Here is a 22,949-nt window from a genome sequence, read left to right on the forward strand (position 1 = left end):
CATGTCACAGAAAACAGAAGCTTTGTATTAGATGCAGAATTCAAGATCAGGAGAATCTCAAACTTCAGTTAGAAAAAGGAAGGCATGTAGTCTTTAAGTTTGCAATGAAGTATGTGATCTTGAAGTATGTGGTCGATGAATGGTTTCATCTCAGAAACCAGTAACAGTAAAAGTGAACATGTGTGTGCATGCACACCTGCAGGATTTCTATTGGTTAATAGGTAGGACATTAATACTCTAAACACCACTTTGCCTGTCCCTATGACAAGCAGAAGCATAATAATGGGAACCAAGCAAATGTACACAGTTATACAGATGACAGTTCTCTTTCAGCAGAATTTCCTTGGTGTGAGTTCTAATTTATTATAGCTCCAGGTCTACACAGTTCTACTTACGTCTAACTGGCCAATCTGAAATACTAGCTAAGGTGACACCTCTTAATGGACAAACATCCATAAAGAAAGGAGTTTATAATCTATGGTGTTTACATAGCGGGGGAGGGAGAGGGAATGAGAATATGGGAGCAAAATTGGTCATGGACATCTAAGACCAACAAGCCTGAAAAAAATCTGTATTAACTTAAGGATTTGCATACTCCACAACATACAGAAGCTAGTCTAATAAAATATATTTTCCCACTATTGGTGTCTCATATTCACTGGAACCAACCTGACAATTATTAATTACACACACTTTCCCAACTACTGCTCATAGCCTACACAGGAGCAAAAAAGAGAAGATAGTGCCCTGATAAGTGTTGCATCACCACAGAATTAATTACAGTCACCATAAAATTATATTAAAACCATCCCTTGTTTGTTCCATCTGTTCTCATTAATCAGGCATGGCCAAATGCATGTATTGTCAACTCAAAACCTTGCAAGGCATGTGAAATGTTTGTTGCTTAAATATGCATGTGCACGCACACACACACACAGTTTCTGCTCACTAGCTTGTCTCTTGGTCACACTTGGTTTCTGGTGCAGTGGCTCTTCTCTTCTGTATGGGGCATACACTGACCCAGAAGTCCAGTGTGTGGAAAGGAAAGAGATACAATTCATATCTGTGTGGGTCTCTCCTGTGCTACAGGACCCTCCCTCAGAGATCTTATAACAGGCAAAGGACCCAATTGACTTATACAGGAGAAATGAAGCAAAGCCTTCCTCCTGAAACTGCATTTGCTGTGTCCCTCTTTACTTGCTCATAGGGATATGCTCAAGCCAGTTTGGCACCTCCTCTGGAAAGCTCCAAGCCAGCTTGATGGGACGGGAAACCCTTCCCTTGAGGAGCCAGTAAGGAGCTCCTTGTAACCACCTAATGAGGTGCATGCCAGCCATGTGTGTGCCAACACCCCATGGAGGCTGCAGGGAACAGCACCACAGCCCTACACAGCTAGTTGGGGACTGGGTGCCACACACAAAAAAGCAACAGTGTGGGGAGGAGCAGGTAAGGAGCTCCTTACTGACTCCTTAAGGAAACCACTCCCCACCCCGTCTGCCCATGCATGAGCCATTCATGCACATTTCTACTTGCTCATGTAGAAATGGATGACAGGTTTCGCATTAGCAAGTGCCCTACACGATATGCCACAACCACTTTCTCTCTGCAGCCCATAGAAGTTTTCCACTGAACACTAACCTCTTCATTATGTCTTGGCAGTTTATCAAAAATAGATTTTAAACATTTGCAACAAGAAGTTGTCATCTGAAAGTCCATGGCCTGAAGATACTACTTTGAAGTCCCAACCATAAAATCCCCAGGTGGCCTTAAGCCAGCTGAGCTCTCTTCCAGCTGCAATATGGAGCCAACACTGGCATCTCTTACATAGCTGTTGAAAGGATTATTGGCATGTATATGTGAAGCTTTGAACTCCCTAAAGCAGTGGTTCCTCACCTGGGGGCCCTCCAGATGCTGATGAACTACATCAGCCCCAGCTACAATTTATTCATCAACATTTGGAAGTCCCCAGATTAGGAACCACTGCCTTAAAGCACCATACAAAAGCCATGTATAATGATCATTTGGTTTAACTATATAAAAGTGGGACCTGTTTCACATTTCTACACTGAACCAAAATGGTGTCCATTCCCTTTTTTGGAAGAACAAAAGAGGACATCAATGACCTCAATGGAGAGGTAAAATCCCTAGTAATAAAATCCCCAGGGATCTGTATTGGGACCAGTAATCTTTAACTTCTTCATAAATGATCTAGAAGTTGGGGTAACATGCAAATTTGCAGATGCCAAACTATTTAAGATAGTGAGTTCCAAAAGGATCTCTCCAAAGTGGGTGAGAGGGTGACAAAATGGCAAATGTGGTTCAGTGTAAGGAAGTGTAAAGTGATGCATATTGTGGCAAAAACGAACAAACCCCACCCCAATTTCACATATACACTGATGGGGTTCTGAGATGTCGGTGACTGACCAGGAGAGAGATCTTGGGGTCATGGTGGACTGCTCCTTGAAAATGCCAATTCAGTGCACAGCAGCTGTGAAAAAGGCGAATTCCATGCTAGGGATCATTAGGAAGGGGACTGAAAATAAAAATGCTGCTATTATAATGCCCATATAGAAATCTATAGTGTGGCCACATTTGGAATACTGCATATAGTTCCAGTCACCATATGTTAAGAAGGTCGTTGTAGAACTGGGAAAGGTGCAGAAAAGGGCAACCCAGATGATCAGGGGCCTGGAGCTCATTCCTTATGATGCAAGGTTATAGCATCTGGGGCTCTTTAGTTTGAAAAGAGGCAACTATGGGGAGACATGATATAGGAGTATAAAATTATACATGGTATAGAGAGAGTGGACAGAGAAATATTTATCCATCTCTCAAAACACTAGAACCAGGGGTCATCCCCTGAAAATGAAGGCCAGGAGTTTTAGGACCAACAAAAGGAAGTGCTTTTCCACATAGTGTGTAATCTATGGAATTCTCTGCCATGGAATCTGGTAATGGCCACTAGTGTGGGAGGCTTTAAAAAGGTGCTTGGCAAATTAATGGGGGACAGGTCTATCAATGGCTATCAGTGTGGTGGCTACAGCCCATCTCCAGCCTCAGGGGCAAGGTACCTCTAAATACCAGCTGCAGAGGAGCTACAGCATGAAAGAGGGTGTATGTCTTCACCTATTGCATATGGGCTTTTTAGTGGCATCTGGTGGGCCACTGTGTGTAACAAGATGCTAGACTAGATAGGCCTTGGGCCTGATCCAGCAAGGCTGTTCTTATGTAATACTGAGCTAGATGGACCAGTGGTCTGACTCAGTAGAAGGCAACTTCACACATTCAGATGACTTCTTCCTAGTCTGTAAGGTTACCATGTGGAAAGAGTTTTTGTTGAACGAGGGTAAATTTCTAACAAGCAAATCATCATGTGCAGTTACAGTCAGGTTACGACTCTACCATGTCGCCCTTCAGCTCTGTATACTTATGAGGACATTAGCCTAAAGAGTGCTCTCTCCCCAATCTTATGTTTTGCAACCAGGCCTGCTGCTTGCCAATTTTAGCTCAAAACCTATCTTTGAATCAAACATTTTTCTGCAGATAATTAAACTTGCAGGTGACAAATGTAACTTGAGATTAAGGAACTCTCACTCTAAGTAACACTAGAGTGCTCTGGAAAAGAAATGTGGGTTAAAACAATGCAGCAACACACACAAACACCCATACAAAAGATTGTATTTGTTGCAAAAATAATAAAGTAAATCTGCTGATAGAGGAGGATATTATTAGAGTGAAACGAGAAAGTAACCAAGTTTTAGGCTGCACTGCAGTGAAGCAAATACACTGGCAAGAAATCATCCATCTCCCTACCTCAATGTAATTCCAAATTATTGGCTGTGAACTAATTTGCCAGAGGAAGTCTTTAAAAAAAAAAAACTGCCCCTGGAGGTTCATCTCATAGAATCAGCAGGTAGGAAGAGGATTAAAATATCCCTGCAGCAAACGCATCTTGGAGAACCCCTTTTTACTGGACTCCAGCTTAGTGTACCGGGAAGGGATTTGGGAATTATATGCCCAAATCAGAAGAAAACGGAGGAGGAAGAGTGATGACCTTTCAGTTTAAAGGCTGAGACTTTGCTCCCCTAGTCAGATCCCAAAGAGCAATCAATATTAATTAAGTGGCGGCACAGTCAATAAAAGGCACCTGGGTTTGAGGTTTAGGGGAGTGTTGTTTGGAAGAATGATGTAGAACTTGGCTGAGGGGCTACTGACCGCAGTGCTGCCTGTTGATGGATTGGCAATCCGGGGGCGCTGCTCTCCTGCCATATAGGTTCTCCTGAGTGTATCTCAGTTCTTTTCCTAGCAGCCTTCCTGCCTCTAACATGGAGGCTAGGGCCAGAGCTTCACAGAAATAGGATTGGGCTGATGATTTATTGGGTGGAAGCAAGAGTTTATAATTGACTTCAGAACCCAGGAGCTAAGCTAAATCTCTAAAGTATTAGAAAACAGCAAGATTCCAAAGTTATCCATACCGCAACCCTCTTCTATGATGCATACAAGATGGGGAATCCCAAATCCGTGTCATATCTTTATATCACATAAACACACTATTGTATTCTATGTGCTGTATTATATTTCATGTATATATCAAACCTTCTATAGTGAGCAAAGAAGTCCTTTGCAGTTATTTGCTTCTAGATGTGTTATGTGTGCCTGTGTTTAAAGGAATGGTTTTTCCACCCCTCACCTCAGCCTTGTAGAATTTCAGTGCAAAATGCTGATCCAGAGCTTTACAACAAAAAGAAGGCTGTTGCTGTTGTTAGTTTAAATGAATTGAGTAATTCATCTGTCCCCACCCCCCATTTTCCCAGCACACCTCTATATATCATGCACTAACTTTCAGCTGACTCTTCCATTTTAAAGCCTTGGGAGGAGAGAGAAAAAGAGGAGAATGGGGAGGGAAAGAAAAGGGGGAGAGAGAAAAGGAATCCCCATAGTAATCTGTGAATGAGTAAAACAGAACTGCAGTCTGGAAATAAATTTATTCTCGATTCCAGGATGCTCTCAGAGCTCCTGGCAATCACTGTCTCCCCACCCCCGCAATCTTCTCAGCATGTGCTTAAAAGGCACAATTGAATTTTGCATATTCTTGTATCTTTAGCAAAGTTCCCTAGTTCTTACACACACACACCCACACACACACACACCCAATTGATGCTGTTTCTACTTGCTCTACAAAGACCACCTCTGCAAACAGCAAAAGAACACAATAGCTTAAACAAAAGTTTTGAACCCATTCAAATGTTCACTCTATTCACTGGTATGGACAACCACCCATGCATTCAAATTCTTCTAGAGCTAATAATACAGGTGTGTGTGAGAAAGAGAGAGAACACATGAACAGGGACACTTTTGTAATAACCACGGAAGCATGCAGACCGAGGGGAAAACAGTTACCTACCAGTTTACTGATGGCAGAAGCTGCTGATGAAAAGGCTGTCCTGGTGGTCACTTTCTGGTGAGCTGAGATCATCATTGACATTGTGGCAAAGCAAGAGAGATCCCTTTTCTTTTCTGAATCAGATCAAAGCCATGCCTTCTCTTTTCCACTATGCAAAAAGCTTCTGAATCACCGCTTCCACTCAGGATACCTTCCGCTCCCTTCATTAGGAAATCATGCCCAAAGAATCCAGCATCTTTTAAATGCAGAAATTTATTGTCCCTCTTCCTCCCAGGTTTTGGATCACGAAGACAAAGTATCACCTCTCCTACTCCTTCCCTTTCAGCAACAATCCGCTGATTTATTTTTTTATTTATTTTTGTGAATGTTTTGTATAAGCATGCACTCAGCTACTTCAGAGCACAACTGCTTGCTTTACCCCAACTTAGCTCTGCAAATTCCCTTGAGATGTCTAGCTCATTATTTTATAACCCACCCACCCCCATCTCTCCCCCTCTCCTTTCTCGGCTTCCCCAAGCCCACCGGCTCCAAATGCAGCTTATAGTCTTTGGCTGTGATAAACCCCCAACAATATTTATGCTGTTGCCTTAGCCTGTCGTAAATTATTTCAGCTCCCAGGAAGAGATAGCCCCTCTGGCTCCGCTGGGTATGCCATTTTATTTATGTTGCACTTACATACCTGAATACTGAACTCTGTATTAAAATAAGACAACAAATCAATGCTACAAGGAGGGAAGGAGGAGGGGAAAGAAACCAGAAAGTCTCTAGCCTTTCCTTTCCCCAATAAAGTGCTGAAATACCAAATACATTTATGAAAACTGCTGAGAAGGTGGGAAAAGCCTGTTCTTGCAATCAGGGTGTAACCCTTATCCATGGAAGGAGAGGCAGGGAAATCACCATTACAATTACAATTAAGTGTCTCTTATAGATGGTGCATTACAGAGGCAGTGAAACAACAGGAAATTACTACACCCTGTGCATCCTTCCGAGCTTTAATTTCTCAGACATTTACTATGTATATATGCAGAAAACATCTGTGAATGTCTATGACATAATTTCTGTGAAGTCAGACACATGACATAACATATACATGTGTATATTTCACCTCATCTGTGTAGTGAAAAAAACCACAAATTGGCAATGAATTCCTACCACATGTATGTTTCTCATATTATTACAGTGTATGTATGAAAGGAATTTCTAGCCAGCAAAGAACTGTGGGAAGCAGCCCTCAGAACAGACAAATACAATTAGACTAGTGAATAATGGGGAGATCCCCTGCATTCAACTATGAAATCAAGAGAAGCCTCTTTTAGTGAAGAAAGGCCCACAGATGCGAGAGTAGGGAAGAAGCCCTTATTCTGGAAAGGTCTGCAAAATAGTAAAGACTCAGAGTATACTCATCTGGATTTCTCTTTGTCTGCGAGAACATGTGTGGACACAGATGAAGAATTTTGTCATGCAGTCAGAGAGGAGTTCATAAGAAGAGGAAGCATGTGTGCATCCTCCATTGTAAAGTAAGCACTACAATGACGACGATGCTGGTTTTCGCCCCCAATACAACAGCAGCCAGATGTTGCCAGGATGCACCATAGAGAGCTGGAAGTGTTGTGCAGAAACCACTGGCCTACATGACACTGTAGGGAAGGGATTTCTATCCCTTCCCGATTCCCATGATCCCAATTATAACAGAGCAAGTGTGTGTGAGAAGAACCATTAAGAGTATGTTAAGATAGACATTTAAGGTCCAAATCAGGGGTGTAAGTATAATTGAGTGAAAGGGTTCAAAGAACACAGGCCCCCAGGTCCCAAGGGCCCTCCAGATCTACCCCTCTCTATTTTCTTCATCATTTCTCTCACTCTGGGGGGCTGCCAGAGAGAGGGATGAACACGGGCCCCCCTCTCCTCTAGCTACGCCCCTGGTCCAAATACTTGTAAAAGTTTATTAAGGGAGTTGCATACTTGGATAGAAAGTCTGTGTCCCTGAGCTTATACCTTCATAGTGTGAGAGCAGAACAAGGAAGGAGGGCAGGTAAAAATGCAGTAACAGGTAGGAAGAGGAGGGGGAGATCTGAGGGTATCAGTCTTCAAATCAGAAGCCAGAGAAGAGAGAAAGATAACCGGAGAGGGGAAACAAACAAAGAAGACTCTTGCTTTAAGTTGCTTCCAAGGAGCTACAGAGTGCACCTTCCAAAGTTTCCAGTGGAAAGGAGAACCGTGTTGCCACCCAGAAGTGGTTTAGAGCCCTTCCACAGCAGCCCCACCACTACACTGTGTGACTGCTTTTTAAGGTGCAGCAGCCCTGGCGGGTCTTTACCATTTCCGGGAGACTGCACATCATGTCAGCCACTGAAATCTGGCTCTTCAGGGTGATGTTTCTCCACCACAATCAAGATGTGTAGTGCCAGCCATCATATTTGGAATCTGGAGCCTGGCACAGAGAGATTCTAGATCAGTGTCTGCTGCTTTTCAGAAGTGGTGCATGTTGGGTGTGTTAATGTACTCACAGAGTGCATGCAGAAATATAGAAGAACCTCATTATTATTTATTTTTATTTATTTTTATTTATTTCAGTTCGTATACTGCCCCAAACTTTCATCTCTGGGCAGTTTACAATACTATTTGTGGTTCCGTGAATCCACAGGGTGTCTAATAGACACAAATTCCTAGTATCCATGGATAGTAATGGGTTAAAACCCACATATCCACGGCTCCTAGAGAACAATTTGTTATGGTGCAGCTAACAAATAAAGTTGTTTATTATTATTATTATTTATTAGAGGACCAGAGGTGACCGCAGAGGTCACTTCCAGCCACCATTTTGTCTGGAGGAGCCCAGGAAGAGAGAGGAGGTGCAATTTTGTGACTCATTTCTTCAAAAACCCAGACCTTTTCCTGCAATATTTCACAGGTGTGGAGGAGGGCATTGCATCCTGTGTGGGGCATTCCTAGGCACATGGAGGACCCGCAGAGCATGCCACAGTAAGTTCCAGGCAGTTTGGTGGCCATTTGGGGGCTTTAAAAATTTTTTCCTCCATCCTGGAACCTAACCCCCCCATTTCCCCATAGCCCTAATGCCTCATTATCCGCAGTTCCGTTACTCACAGTAGCAGGCGAGAAACAGAACACCTACATGTAACAAGGTTCTCCTGTAAATCATGCAGTTCAGTACATGCATAAGGATATTCACCACTATAATCATGTTGGCAGAGATCAGAAGAGCAAAGAAAGAAACCAATGCAATCCTTCAGAATGGCACTGCCTGACAATGTTAAGTGAGACACAGCCTCTGCAGCTATGCCTGAACATTGGGACTCCTTCCCTAGGAAAATCCACCTGGTGCATTCCTTATTATCCTTCAGGCACTAGGCAAAGCCTGCCCTGTGTTCCAACAGGTGTTTAGCATTTATTTGCGGAGAATTTATCAGTTGGCTTAGATTATTTTGCATGTGTTTCGCTCTGGTGGTACAATATTTAAACTGTTCTCTAGCTCTGCTTTTTGCTTGGCTGCAATTGTGTAGTCATAATTGACATTTTACATTGCAATATATTTTTATGATGCTCTCCATTGTTAAGCTGTCTTGAGTGCATATTGTAGAAAAGTAACATATAAGTTTTTGTAAATAAACCATTTGATCAAGAGATTTAACAAAGTCTAAATTATAATGGTCAACATCCAGACTAACAGAATGAACTTGTAGAAATGTTGAGCATGCATTACAAGAGAGGGATGATCTCCACTGATATCTGATGCAGAGTCCCCAAAATATGTCCCCCAGGGACATATTTTTGGGATCTACCATCAGCTACAGAGAAGATCAATGAAAAGTTGTCTCAATGAAAAGTGTGTACTCTATGTTCACTGAACCAGCGCTTTGTTCGTCTAGATGTTGGTCAATATCACATAAGAACACCCCAGCTGGATCAGGCCCAAGGCCTATCTAGTCCAGCATCCTGTTTCACACAGTAGCCCACCAGATGCCACTAAAAAGCCCATATGCAACAGGGTGAAGGCATGCCCTCTCTTCCGGCTTTTGCTCCCTTGCAATTTGTATTTAGAGGCATCTGGCCTCTGAGGCTGGAGGTGGCCACTAGCCTAGTATCCATTGATAGGTCTGTATGAATTTTTCTAAGCCCCTTTTAAAGCCATTCAAGCTAGTGGCCATCACCACATCCCATGGCAAAGAATCCCATGGATTAATTATGGGGTGTGAAAAATTCCTTCCTTTCGTCGGTCCTTTTCTGGCCTTCAGTTTCAGGGGCTGACCCCTGGTTCTAGTGTTGTGAGAAAGGGAGAAAAATTTCTCTCTGTCCACTCTCTCTACTCCATGCATAATTTTATACACCTCAATCATGTCTCCCCATAGTCCAAACAAAAAAGCCCCAGCTGCTGTAGCCTTGCCTCATAAACAAGGTGCTCCAGGCCCCTGATCATCTTGGTTGCCCTCTTCTGTACCAGTTCTACAATCTCCTTCTTAAGGTATGGTGATCAGAACTGTACTCAGTATTCCAAATGTGGATGCACCATATATTTGTATAAGGACAATATAATATTAGCATTTTTACTTTCAATCCCCTTTCTAATGATCCCTAGCATGGAATTGTCTTTCTTGTCAGCTGCTATGCACTGAGCTGACACTTTCAAAGAGCTGGACACAACAACCCCAAGATCCCTCTCCTGGTCAGTCACAGCCAGCTAGGACTCCATCAGTGTATATGTGAAGTTGGGCTTTTTTGCCCCAATATGCATCATTTTACACTTGCATACAGTGAACCACATTTGCCATTTTGTTGTCCACTCACCAAATTTGGCCATTTCGCTGTTTACCCCAAATTCTAGATCATTTATGAATAAGTTAAAGAGCAATGGTCCCAGTACAGATCCCTGGTGGACCCCACTTCTTACTTCCCTCCATTGTGAAAACTGCTCATTTATTCCTACCCTGTGTTTCTTGTCCCTCAACCAGTTTCCAATACACAATTGAACTTGTTTATTTATTTATTTGATTTATATAATGCCCTTCCAACAATGGCCTATCTTCTTTTCCCATGACTGCTAAGCTTATCCATAACTGCTAAGAGCTTTTGATGGGGAACTCTGTCAAAAGCTTTCTAGAAGTCCAAGTATATTATGTCAATTGGATCACCTTTATCCACATACTTATTGATTCTCTTAAAAAACACCTCCAAAAGGATAGTAAGGCAAGACTTGCCCTTGCAGAAGCCACCCCGTTTCTCCTTCAGCAAGGCCTGTTTAACAAATTTATCCTTAAGTATGTTTTCCATCAATTTACCCAGCACAGAAGTTAACCTACCCAGCCTGTAGTTTCCTGGATCCTCCCTGGATCCCTTTTTGAAAATTGGGGTTACATTAGCTACTTTCCTCTTGTGAAGTCCAACACATCTGTGTTGGACTTTCTTGGCAATGCTCCACTTGCATATAAACTGAATTGATTACACTACAGTCACTCTCCCTCAATGGTTCTACAACTCTGACATCTTGCACCAGCTCCTGGGCACCACTCAGGATTTAGTCCAAGGTTGCCTTCTCTCTGGTTGGTTCCATGACCATCTGTTCTAAGGCATATATATGACCGTAATTGAAATAATCCATTATTACAGTTCTGTCTCTCTTTGATGCCTCTCTGATTTACTTCTCCAAATCAAGGTCACTCTCAGCATTTTGATCTGGGGGGTGATAGCACATCCCTAGTTAAACACATTTCCTTCCAGTCCTTGTACTGTCAACCACGTTTATGTGGAGCACCTCCGCACCTCCTAGGTTTTCTAGATTGTTGGATCCTATCCCTTCTTTAGCATTCAGTTCTACTCCACCCCCGATCCTCCACCCCCCGTACTTTCTGTCGAGTTTATATCCAGGAATAACTGTGTCCCACTGGTTCTCCTCATTCTACCAGGTTTCCATTAGCAACCAAGCACTCCAGCTCACCCATCTTGCCTAGGATGCTTCAGGTATATTGATAAATATTCATTCATTCATTCATTCATTCGATTTTTATGGCTCAGGGCGGTTTACAAAAACAGAAACCATTAAAACCAATAACAATTAAAACAGAAATATAAATATGAACACCAATTAAAAAGCATCTAAAAAAAACAAAACAATTAAAACCCTGAAAACCAGGTTAGCATTAAAACAATTAAAACTAATTAAAAACCCTGAAAGGCCAGGCCAAACAGATGGGTTTTAAGGGCTCCCTTGAAGGTCAGTAAGGAATTAAGATTATGAATTTCTGCTGAGAGTGCATTCCACAGCCTGGGAGCAGCTACAGAGAAGGCCCGCCTCTGAGTCACCACCAAACGGACTGGTGGTAACTGGAGACGGACCTCCTCAGATGAACTTAGCATGCGGTGGGGATCATATAAAAGAAGGCGCTCTCTAAGATATCTCGGACCCAAGCCATTCAGGGCTGTAAAGGTAATAACCAGCACTTTGTATTTTGCCCAGAAACATATCGGCAGCCAATGTAACTGTTTCAAAACAGGCATAATATGGTCTCTCCGGGTTGCCCCAGAGACCAATCTGGCTCCCACATTCTGAACTAATTGAAGTTTCTGGACTACGTACAAAGGCAGCCCCACGTAGAGCACATTGCAATAGTCAAGCCGGGAGGTTACCAGCTGATGCACCACTGTTTTGAGGTTATCCTCTTCAAGGAATGGACACCGTGTATGGGTGTAAATAAACACCTACATACTGAGGATTTGACCTGGCATTGGCATATGCTGTCATTTGACCTTTTTGACCGGCTGTCGTGTGCTTCTGTCCGCTCTATTCCTGGTTCTACTCTGTTCCCTTCCAGTTTATCTGAAATGTTTGTGCCCTTACGTGTTAGGGGATTTTGCTTCCTGAACCAGTTATCACCCAGTTCCTGTTGGCAATCCCCCAGGCATCATTTTAAAAGCTGCTCTGCGACTTTCTGATCTGTTGCAGCTAGGAGGCTGGCAGCATCAGCTCTCAGCTGCAATGTAGCGATGTGCACAAAACCAATTTGCCCAGTTTGATTCAAATTTGAACCGGGTTCGAACCAGGAGGGGGAGGTTTAGATTGGTTTTGCTCGAACACCCCCTACCGGTTCGGTTTGAATTCAAACTGTTTCAAGCTGGTTTGAACCTCCCAAAGTGGGTGTGGTGGTAGCTGGCACCATGGGTGCCTACCACCCAACCCCCAAAGCAATCAGACACTCGTACAATTTTTTATGAATTTTTGATATATATTTTTCTCATAGGGTATAATGGGACTTGAACCAGCCCATTATTCCCTACTGTGGAGCACCCATGGGTGCCAACTACCACCCAAACCCCAAAGCAATTGGAAACTCAGGGGTACCTACCACCCAACAAATCCCAAGGCAATCGGACACTCCTCCGATTATTAGTGAATTTTTAAATTATTTTTGAATTCCTTATAGAGAATAATGAGGATTCCAGCAAATGTATAGCTTCACATCAGGGGGAAAGGGGTGGCCTAGAGCTGAGTGTGGTGGGTGGTAGTTCCCATGGGGGGCAAGGAAGCTACCAGAATTATTTTAAAGGAATTGGGCAAAGGGCTGGTTTTTAAGTGATTTTTGGAAGTTTAGGAGTCTTTAAGGTTTTTCTCCATAGAGAAGAATGGAGGTTTCAGCCAATGTATCGCTTCATGTTGGGAGGGAAAGGGGTGGCCTAGAGATGAGTGTTGTGGGTGGTAGTTCCCAAGGGGGACAAGGAAGCTACCAGAATTATTTCAAATGAATTGGGCAAAGGGCTGATTTTTAAGTGATTTTTGAAGTTTACGCGTCTTTAAGGGTTTCTCCATAGGGAAGAATGGAGGTTTCAGCAGCCCCATAACTGCATTTGGTGGGTGCTGGGGTGGCCCAGAGCGTGTGGTGGTGTAGTTCACAGAAGGTGCCAACCACCTCCATGGGTTGCTAACCCATGGGGTACAGGGTTTTGTTGTATCTGAGGTGTTCTGAGTGTAGATTCTCTGGTACAATATGATATTTTCAATGACAAACCATGAATCCACTCTCATTTGCCAGTCTCAAGACCTCTTGCTTTGCTGCTTTCTCACCAAACTGATTTTGCTCTGCTATTTGGGGACTGAACTGCCATTATTGCCCTACATCATCTTGGTTCAAGTGGAACCAAGAAAATGAAGCCTTTTGTACAGGCTTCACTTGCCCCAAAGCATATTGCTAAATATGCTAATTTAAACTCCTCCTCCCAGCACCACGATCTCATCCATGCATTGAAACCCCCTCAGCTCCACCTGTTTTGCTGGTCCTGTGCATGGAACAGGTAGCACTTCAGAGAATGTTACCTCTGGTGTCCTAAACTTCAATATGCTACCTAGAAGCCTAAATTGGCTTCCAAAACCTCATGTCTACATTTCCCAACTTTGTTGGTGCCAGTGTGCACCACAACAGCTGACTCCTCTCCTGCACTGCCTAACAGCCTCTCTAGATGTTGCATGACATCTGCAACCTTCACACCAGGCAGACAAGTCACTGTGCAGTCTGCATGTGGGACACAAACCCATCTCTCTATGCCCCTAACAACAGAATTGCCCACTACTAGGAGGCCCCCAGCCTGCAAAGGAATATCCGAGAGGATATCGGCACATCACTTAAGGAAGGATTTCTTCTAAGGGAACATTCCCCTCTTCCTCAGACTGATGCCCTCCTTCCTTGAGACTTTCATTCTCCTGGACAGCAGAGGAGCTGTCAGCCTGGGAGTGGAATGCCTCTATCACATCCCTGAGAGGAGAGCTGGTCTTGTGGTGACTTAGCATGACTTGTCCCCTTAGCTAAGCAGGGTCCACCCTGGTTGCATAAGAATGGGAGACCTGATGTGCGAGCACTGTAAGATGTTCCCCTTAGGGGATGGAGCTACTCTGGGAAGAGCAGAAGCTTCCAGGTTCCCTCCCTGCCATCTCCAAAATAGGGCTGAGAGAGATTCCTGCCTGCAACCTTAGAGAAGCCACTGCAAATCTATGTAGACAATATCGAGCTAGATGGACCTATGGTCTGACTCTGTATATGGCAGCTTCCTATGTTCCTAGGGTCTTATCCCTATACCTCTCTGCCTCTCTGAGCTACTCCTGGTCATCCACCTTGAATTCGCAAGAATGAACTTGTTCCCGGAGAACCAGGAGCACTTTCCACTGAGCACACACCCACAACTTCTGCCCCTCAAGCAGATCATCATACATGCAACACACTGCAAGTACATGTACCCATGCTGGCTTTCTATCTTCGTAACCAGTTTTTATTGGTTATTTAGACTATATAGAGTTGTTTGAAAGCTAGGTCTTGGGTGCAGTTGTATGCTAATTAAAGGTTTCAGGCCACGTCTTCAAAGAAAGTTACAAAAGTGGGATAGTACTCATCATCTCGTCATGTTGGATGTCTTCTTTGTGATAAAGGGGGACCACTTGTGCACCTCCCTGCACATTTCCCTGCTAAACTCCATGCAAAACTCATTTTATGCCTGTTAGCAACCTCCTGTTCACAAAGCTCTGCATAGCAAAGTTCCCCTGGTCCAAGTTTTGTCTTCTCAAGAGCTGACTTCAAGCTGAATCTCCACAGGACTGTGACTCCTCCCACAAGCTGTGTGACTCACCTGCAGCGTATCCAAAACCTACTGTCTCTCTAGGTACAACTGAAACTGAAATTGCCCTGACAAAAACAAACCCCTAGCCAGCCAGAAAGCAAACCCTAGAAAAGAGAACACTCACTAGCCCTAATGAACTCACTAGGCCTAACAAACTCTCCTCTTATTTTCCCTTTGTTTTCTTCTCTCTCTCTTTTTTTAATTTGCTTGCTTGCTTCTTTAGGAGAGAAAACAAGTTTCCTGCCTCCCCTAATCTGAGCTCATCTTCTCAAGAGCTGCCTTCAAGCTGCCGTATTAACCATGCATATAAAAGGCCCACAGCAAATGGTTTTTCCCCAAACTCTACCCTGTCTTGTGGAGATTGCATGTAGCATTATGAAGGACTTGTGAGATTATCTGTTCAAAAAAAATAATGTGATGCTGGATTATGCAACAATAGGTTACAATAAAATGTGAAATGCACACACACAATGAAGCTGAGCACTCTAGCCATTACACCATGCTAGCTCTTAATAGGTCTACAGCTGGAAATAAGCAATGTTATATTCTTTATGTTACTACATGACAGTCTGTGTCCCTGCCCTAAACCTCAAGTTAGCCAGGTAGCTCCAAGAACAGGGTGCTACCTGTTCACGCTTCCCTGTGATGTGGAACTTCTTGTCTAGGGATGCCCTCTAGGCTCTTCACTTGCCATCTTTTGTTAAATTGGCAAGCATCTCTTAGACCTTTGATTACTGTCATGGTTCTCCTATAAAAATTCTCCAATTTGGATACTTTTGATATTAATCATAAGCCACACTGAAAGCCGTGCATAGCTAGTAGACATGTACATTTTTGTAAACTGTTCAGATTATACAATACAGAGAGAATATAAATATGAGAAATACATACAGACATACATGTTGATAAAACAGAGGAACTGATGGCCCCTCTTGACCTTGGGTTCAATGAAACTGGAAAGTTCCCAGTTCCAGAGATACTGAAAAGACTTAAAAGCTACCCTTCAGGAAAACCTACTAGAACACAAAGGCAAAAGCTACTTCTTCACAAAAAAAAATTTGCTTATTCTAATTTTTTCCTTTTCACAATTTTTATAGTGATTATTCCATTTCATGTGGTTAGGAACAGAGGAAGCTGTCTTAAATCTAGTCAGACCATTGGTCCATCTAGCTAGCTCAATACTATCTACACAGATTGGCAGCAGCTCTCCAAGGTTTCAGGCAGAAGCCTTTCCCAGCCCTACCTGGAGATAAGAACATAACAGAAGAACAGCCCTGCTGGATCAGGCCCAAGGAGGCCCATCTAGTCCAGCATCTTGTTTCTCACAGTGGCCCACCAGATGCCTCTGGGAGCCTACAGGCAGGAGTTGAAGGGATGCCCTCTTTCCTGCTGTTCCTCCCCTGCAACTGGTACTCCTACTGTTAGGCATCCTACCTCTGAGGTTGGAGGTGGCCTAGAGCCCTCCAACTAGCAACCGTTGATAGACCTCTTCTCCATGAAGTTATCCAAACCCCTCTTAAAGTCATCCAGGTTGTTGGCTGTCACCATATCTTGTGGCAGAGAATTCCACAAGTTGATTATGCGTTGTGTGAAAAAAATACCTCCATTTGCTGGTCCTAAATTTCCTGGCAATCAATTTCAATGGTTGACTCCTGGTTCTAGTGTTATGTGAGAGGGAGAAGAATTTCTCCCAGGGCAATGGCTTGACTACCAAACCAGAGGTTACCGGTTCGAATCCCCGCTATGGGAAACCTATATCAGGCAGCTGCGATATAGGAAGATGCTGAAAGGCATCATCTCATACTGTGTGGAAGATGGCAATGGTAAATTCCTCCTGTGTTCTACCAAAGACAACCACAGGGCTCTGTGTTTGCCAGGAGTCGACACCAACTCGACAGCACACTTTACCTTTACTAATCGTTAGGCACGCTAAATAGTTAGGGTAGTTGACTACCTTATATCTCCATTGTCTGGACTTACTTGGTCTCTCACAGATCAAGTGTCTTCCAGGGCCAAATCACTTATCAGAACACAATGGCATCTTTCCGATTTGTGTGTAGTCAATTTTCAGACCATTCCAAATTCTCTCCACCCCACTAGCTATGCTGTTCTGAAAAAGGATGCAAACATTCTTGTGGTAACCCTTGGAATGCAATGCATTGTAAGAATGCACTGCAAAACTTATCACTCTCCTGGAGAGCATTTTCAGGTGAAGTGAAGGGTATTCAGCTGGTTTAAAGGAAAGTACACTGGCTTACATAGTTTTGGACTACACATAGTCACATCTATCAATATTAATTGACTCTAAATAGACTATGTTGCAGTACACTTGTTAATAGGTTTATTGACTGAAATCACAGACTTAAGCAGATCAGTGAAGCCACTATAATCCTTCTAAAACTTGGTAGAGTGGACTCTTAACCACAAATATTATTTTCATTGCATGTAGCTTTCTGCTAGGAAGCCCAGCCCACAGTGCATGTGATACCAACCCAAGTATTGGTATTTATTTTATTCATTTAATTTATATCCAATTTTTCACAATAAAATGTACTTAATGCAATGAAGCAACATACATAATCAGAGAAACAACAACAAAATATTATGCACATAATGGCATGGTAAAGTGGCTGGGTAATACTAAAGTTTGGAACATCCAGGTTCATGAAAGTCACTGGGTGACCTTAAGCAGTCACACTCACTCTCAAACTAAACTACCTAACAGGGTTGTTGTAAGGATAAAAATGGAGACTCTCATACGCTTTCCATTTTCCTTAGACTTCAACAAGAACTAGAGAGATCTGTGCTTGAGGATACTTTGATGCACTGCTAAAGTTAAAGCCTTTTGGCTTAGACGACCAAGAGTAACAGAGATTGGGGATATTTTGAAGCACTGATGCCAACTGAAGTTTGTGGATCTGGAAGATCAAAATATCTTCAGTAAAAGTCAGCATAGTTATGGGTGTTCCTTGGACAATTAGATATTTGACTTTTTAATTTGTTTGTCATCTATTAGCATTTCATCCACTTGCAAAAACGGATTTCATGTTTTGAAATAGTCATACCCTGGGTTACCACTGTGGATTTGTGGAGCAGATTTATTTATTTATTTATTTATTTATTTATTTATTTATTCATTCATTCATTCATTCATTCATTCATTCATATGGATGGTTATTAGAATTATATTTTTCATTTTTGCTTCATGGTCTATTTTGAATGATGTGTCTATTTTTATATGAGATATTATATGTAGGAGAGTTTGTGGTTTTTGGGTTGGGGGTTTGGTGGTTGAATCCTACACCACCATGAAGTCTTTGGAAGAAGGTGGGATAAAAAATGTAATAAATAAACCAACAGCTAACACAGCAGACAATCACACATTAAATGTATTTACACATTACAAATTACACATTAAATCCCTTCCCCCGCCACCTTCCCAGGAGTACGGAAAGACCAGTGTGCCCTGAGAGGAAGGCAAGCAAGGAGGCACCCAGGCCAGGGAGATCTTGTCCTCGGCTCCTGAAAAGACGGAGATGTTTTATTAATCTGTTATTTGCGTCTTTTATTTAATATTGTAAACCGCTTTGGGTACCTTTGTCAAGGCAGGAAGGCGGTATTAAAAAGTAGTAAATGAATGAATGAATGAATGCATGCATGCATGCATGCCTGTTGGAATAGAAAGGTTTGCAAAACCCATTTAAAATTGGGGAGAGAGGCAACCAGATTTCTGTGGGTAGGTGATTCCAAGTTGGGGCAGCAACACTAAAAAGGTCCTGTCCCCAATGCCTACTTTTATTGCAGTATTTATTTATTGCAGTAACAGACCACAGCACAGGGCCTCTGAAACCTACCTTAGGCCAATGCAACACTTTACACTGAGCTCAGAAATAAATGCTAGCCAATGCAGCTGAAACTTGTTTACATCCTATTTAGACCCACTGACATTGCAGAACTGAAACTGGTGTGGGATCAAGGGTACATTCCTTAAGGATTTTAGGTAAAAGAATACTTATTAGCAATTACTTATTAGTAATTGCCACTGAAATCATCAGGCCATCTCCAAGTGTATGGTGCCTTCAACCGAGGTGTTAAAATACTGAAATTTGAGAGTCTGGCTTACTTGGTTTGTAAATCACAACTGTAGATTAAATATCCCTAGCCTTAAAAGACTTCTACTATTCCTCGATCCAAAAGGATTCCTAGTTGAACAACTGTGGCCGGCTGCTCTTGTCAATCACTGCCAGCAATCATTCCTTGACTTCTTGATCTTATTTACCTCCTAGGAGGCTCTTCTCTAAATGACAGAAGGAATCACTGTCAGAGCTGCAATTTGAACTATTATCCATCTCTTGGCATTTTATTGGACTACTGTTATGCCTTCCGGCATCTCTTTAAAAATTCAAGCAGTAGAGTAGGTAAAATGTGGCATTCTGAGTGTGTGTGTGTGTGTGTGTGTGTGTGTGTGTGTGTGTGTGTTTAAAAATGCATCCCGCCCAATTCTTAAGTACAAGAATGCAGGCACCCAGATTCTATGGTAGGTTTAAAACTTGCCCAAGTGGCCAAAGCCATCCAGGAATGAAGGCAGGGAATAGGCATGACTACTCTCTATCAACTTTATGATTCATTTCCAGGTAGGCTGGGAAAGATCTGCAGTTCTAGAGAACTGCTGCCGATGCTGATCTCTTTGGACAAATGGTCTGGCCCAATAGAATGCAGCTTCACATATTCATAATAGATATATTCATATGTACTATGAGAAATTAGATGTGAATGCATTCTTGGGAACAAGCAGCAGTAGTTTACTTCCAACATTAAACTTCAGCAGTAAAATAGTGTACTTCTTTCCTGTTCTTACTGCCACATAAATACTGCTCTTTGTCCTCAAGCAAAAAAGAAGAAGAAGTGGCTAACTCATATTCCAGCCACCTAATGAATGGTGCAATGGGGAAATGACTTGAATAGCAAGCCAGAGTTTGCCAGTGCGAATCCCTGCTGGTATGTTTCCCAGACTATGGGAAACACCTATATCGGGCAGCAGCGATATAGGAAGATACTGAAAGGCATCATCTCATACTGCATGGGAGATGGAAATGATAAACCCCTTCTGTATTCTACCAAAGAAAAACCACAGGGCTCTGTGGTCATCAGGAGTTGACATCGACTTGACGGCACACTTTACCTTACCTAACTCATATTCCACTGCATTAAATAAGAGATTACAGAAGATGGTTTTTGAGCAGGAGACACTCTACATTGCTTCGTGCCCAAGGGAATAGAACTAGTTACACCTTGCTCCTAAACAGTTTGTCCTGTCTCTTTCAATCAGCCCAAGAGAAATATCAATAAACTACTGCTAGATCTTCCAGGATAAATTCTAATACCAAATCAGCAGCAGGAAAAGTATCAACCCCTACACTGATCGAACAAAGTCAGAGTAAATGTCACTCTGAAGAATGCACCTAGCGCAAGTGATAGGGCTAATCCTATCTGCAAAATCTTAGCCACTGACCTGACAATGTTTTCCCCAATTCAAAATGTGCAAGGGGTTGTGCTCGTGCTTTCATCAATAACTAGTGCTGTCCTTGCTCCACGCACCCTCCTTTTTTATCATTGATTCACAAACCAAGGGGCTGTACTTCGGTATTTTGAAAAGGTGCCCAAGTTGAGTGAATCCCAAAAGAGACTGGCTGGGTTGAGCCAGAAGGAGGAATCCTGGTACATCTAAAAAAAAATTCAAAAAGCCATGAATCTCCACTCCAGATAATTCACAAAATTCAATCTGTAAAGCAAAACTCCAGGGATGCAAAGTGACAGGTGGGGAGTCACTAACAGGCAGCCAGACACCATGACAGTGGTGTTAGTTTTGTTGGTGGTGTTTGTTCTTTTGTTGCACTTTAACCTGAGTTATCAGACAGCAGAAGTAAGACTGGGTCTGTCCAACCACACACGTGGTAATTTGAACTAACAGCTTGGATCTACAGTGAGGGATTCCAAGGTCCCATCATGTGCAGTGATGTTCCTGTAAGCAATGGCTGTGCAAGCTTTATGACTAGAGAAGGGACAGGCAAACTTGGCCCTCCAGCTGTTGTTGAACTACAACTCTTATACTTCCACAACAAATTGTGGATGAGGATGATGGGAGCTGTACTTCAACAATAGCTGGAGGGGCAAGTTTGCCCACTCCTGGTCTAGAGCCAATCAGGTTTTGGCCAAATTGGGCAGTTGCTAAGGGCTACTTGAGGATCATAAGAACAGCCTGCTGGATGAGGCCCAAGACCTATTTAGTCCAACATCCAGTTTCGCACAGTGATCCACCAGATGCCTCTGGGAAGCCCACAGGCTTCCATGGCTGACTGCCCAGTGTCCACCTTTTGTGACGATAGTGCAAGCATGGCTCTCTCGGCTGAGACAGTTCTGTCATTGCTTGTTCCCACTGAGGCCTCTGATTACACAGAGACCACTGGACAAAGCCCATGTATGAATGGGGAGGGCAGGAGGAAATAACAGAATCAATTCACTGAGCATGTCACTCTGGGACACTGGTTTTTAAAATAGCGTCACCACTCCAGTTGTGAATGGCAGTACTGAAAGTCAGGCGGAGCATCCACTGGGCTCCCACGGCCGCCTCTGGGGGGCTGGGCATCCTGCCTCCATTGTGGAGCCCGGGGACCCCCAGAACCTGGCACTGGACCTAGGCAAGAGAATGGGGCATGAACGCTTTTTAACATGAACCCTATTACACAAATTTTATTTTCCCCCTTAAAGCAATATAAATTATAATGTCATATACACACAACCCTGGTCATGGTGATGTCAGCAATCTGGCCACCCAGGAGGGAAGTCCAGGAAGAGAGTCCACAATACAAACTGGGCTGCAGAAACGAAACATGGCTCAGAATAGTTCTCTATATCAGGCTCGGGCTGAAAGCTGTCGACAGGAGGGTTGACAAATGTTGTCTTCCAGCAGCTAAAAGAAAGCTGTTGACATGCTTTATAGTCCAAGCTGATAACTCCCAGCTGGCAGGGATTCAAGGCTTATCAGCCCTCTGCAAGAGGCGTTTACTCCTCCTGATAGGTTCCAGCTGTGCTCTTCGCCTTGTGACACGCCGTTGCTGTGGAGTCAGTGGGGGTTGCCCGCACAGCTCATCCTCTAGTCTGTCCATCGCTGTCTCTGCTGCCCCAGACTGCTGTGCCTGCTCTGAAACACCAGCCGGACCCTCCTCAGCCGTCTCTTGGGAACTGACAGCTGGGCTCTGCCCCTCAGGCACCCCTGCATCGGCTGAAAGGCTGTCAGCTTCCCCTTCCTCCTCGCTATCTGAGACCAAGGGCGTGACAGGTGATGGGGAACACCCTTACACAGAAAAGTAATGATTGCATAATGATAGTGAAGTATTTTTTTGCATCAAAACACTAACAAATTATGGCTTCTGGCTGGGGAACAAAGACAAGAACAGGAAAATGACTGTAGCAAGTTAGAAATATACACATTTGTATCTAGGAGGTGGACCTTCAACTTGCTGGAAGAGCTTTAACCTAACATATAAAACGGAACCAGTTTGCCATAGTATTGGTATTCAAAGTGGATTTCCAGCCTGCCTAATTAAGCAGAGTTAGCTTGTTCGCAATCATCAATTTCCAAATCTTCTCCATCCATTGATTTTGGGTGGGTTGTTGAACTGTTTTCCATAGCCTAGCAATACAAATCTTGGCAGATGTATGGTGTGAAAACACCATTGTGTTTCAGCCGTAACCTATGGATATATCATTTTAAACAACAAAAATAGTAGAAGCCTAGACTTTTACATCTTTTATACAACAGTTGCCGACAGAAATAAGCCAGTAGGTTCGGAAATAAGATATAATACTAGGGGACACCTATCCCTTGGCCAATGGCTTTTGGGGTGCTGCACGGTTTGGTTCTGCCCCCCAT

The 22,949-nt window shown here is 43.2% G+C and overlaps 1 protein-coding gene across 3 annotated transcripts in view; it reads right to left on the minus strand.

The window, feature by feature from the left end:
- DPP6 (dipeptidyl peptidase like 6) overlaps positions 1–22,949 on the minus strand; it is a 735,952-nt gene that overhangs the window by 562,382 nt on the left and 150,621 nt on the right. Inside the window, exon 1 of one of the 3 annotated variants that reach the window (XM_053261855.1) lies at positions 5,405–5,500. The exons of the other annotated variants lie outside the window; for them this stretch is intronic. Coding sequence (XP_053117830.1) covers positions 5,405–5,485 — 81 coding nt within the window. The 5' untranslated portion in view covers positions 5,486–5,500. Of the gene's footprint in view, positions 1–5,404; positions 5,501–22,949 lie in introns of those variants that run through there. 3 annotated transcript variants of the gene reach the window in all.

The sequence above is a fragment of the Hemicordylus capensis genome, chromosome 6 (genome assembly GCF_027244095.1).
Source record: "Hemicordylus capensis ecotype Gifberg chromosome 6, rHemCap1.1.pri, whole genome shotgun sequence".
Classification (NCBI taxonomy): Eukaryota; Metazoa; Chordata; class Lepidosauria; order Squamata; family Cordylidae; genus Hemicordylus; species Hemicordylus capensis.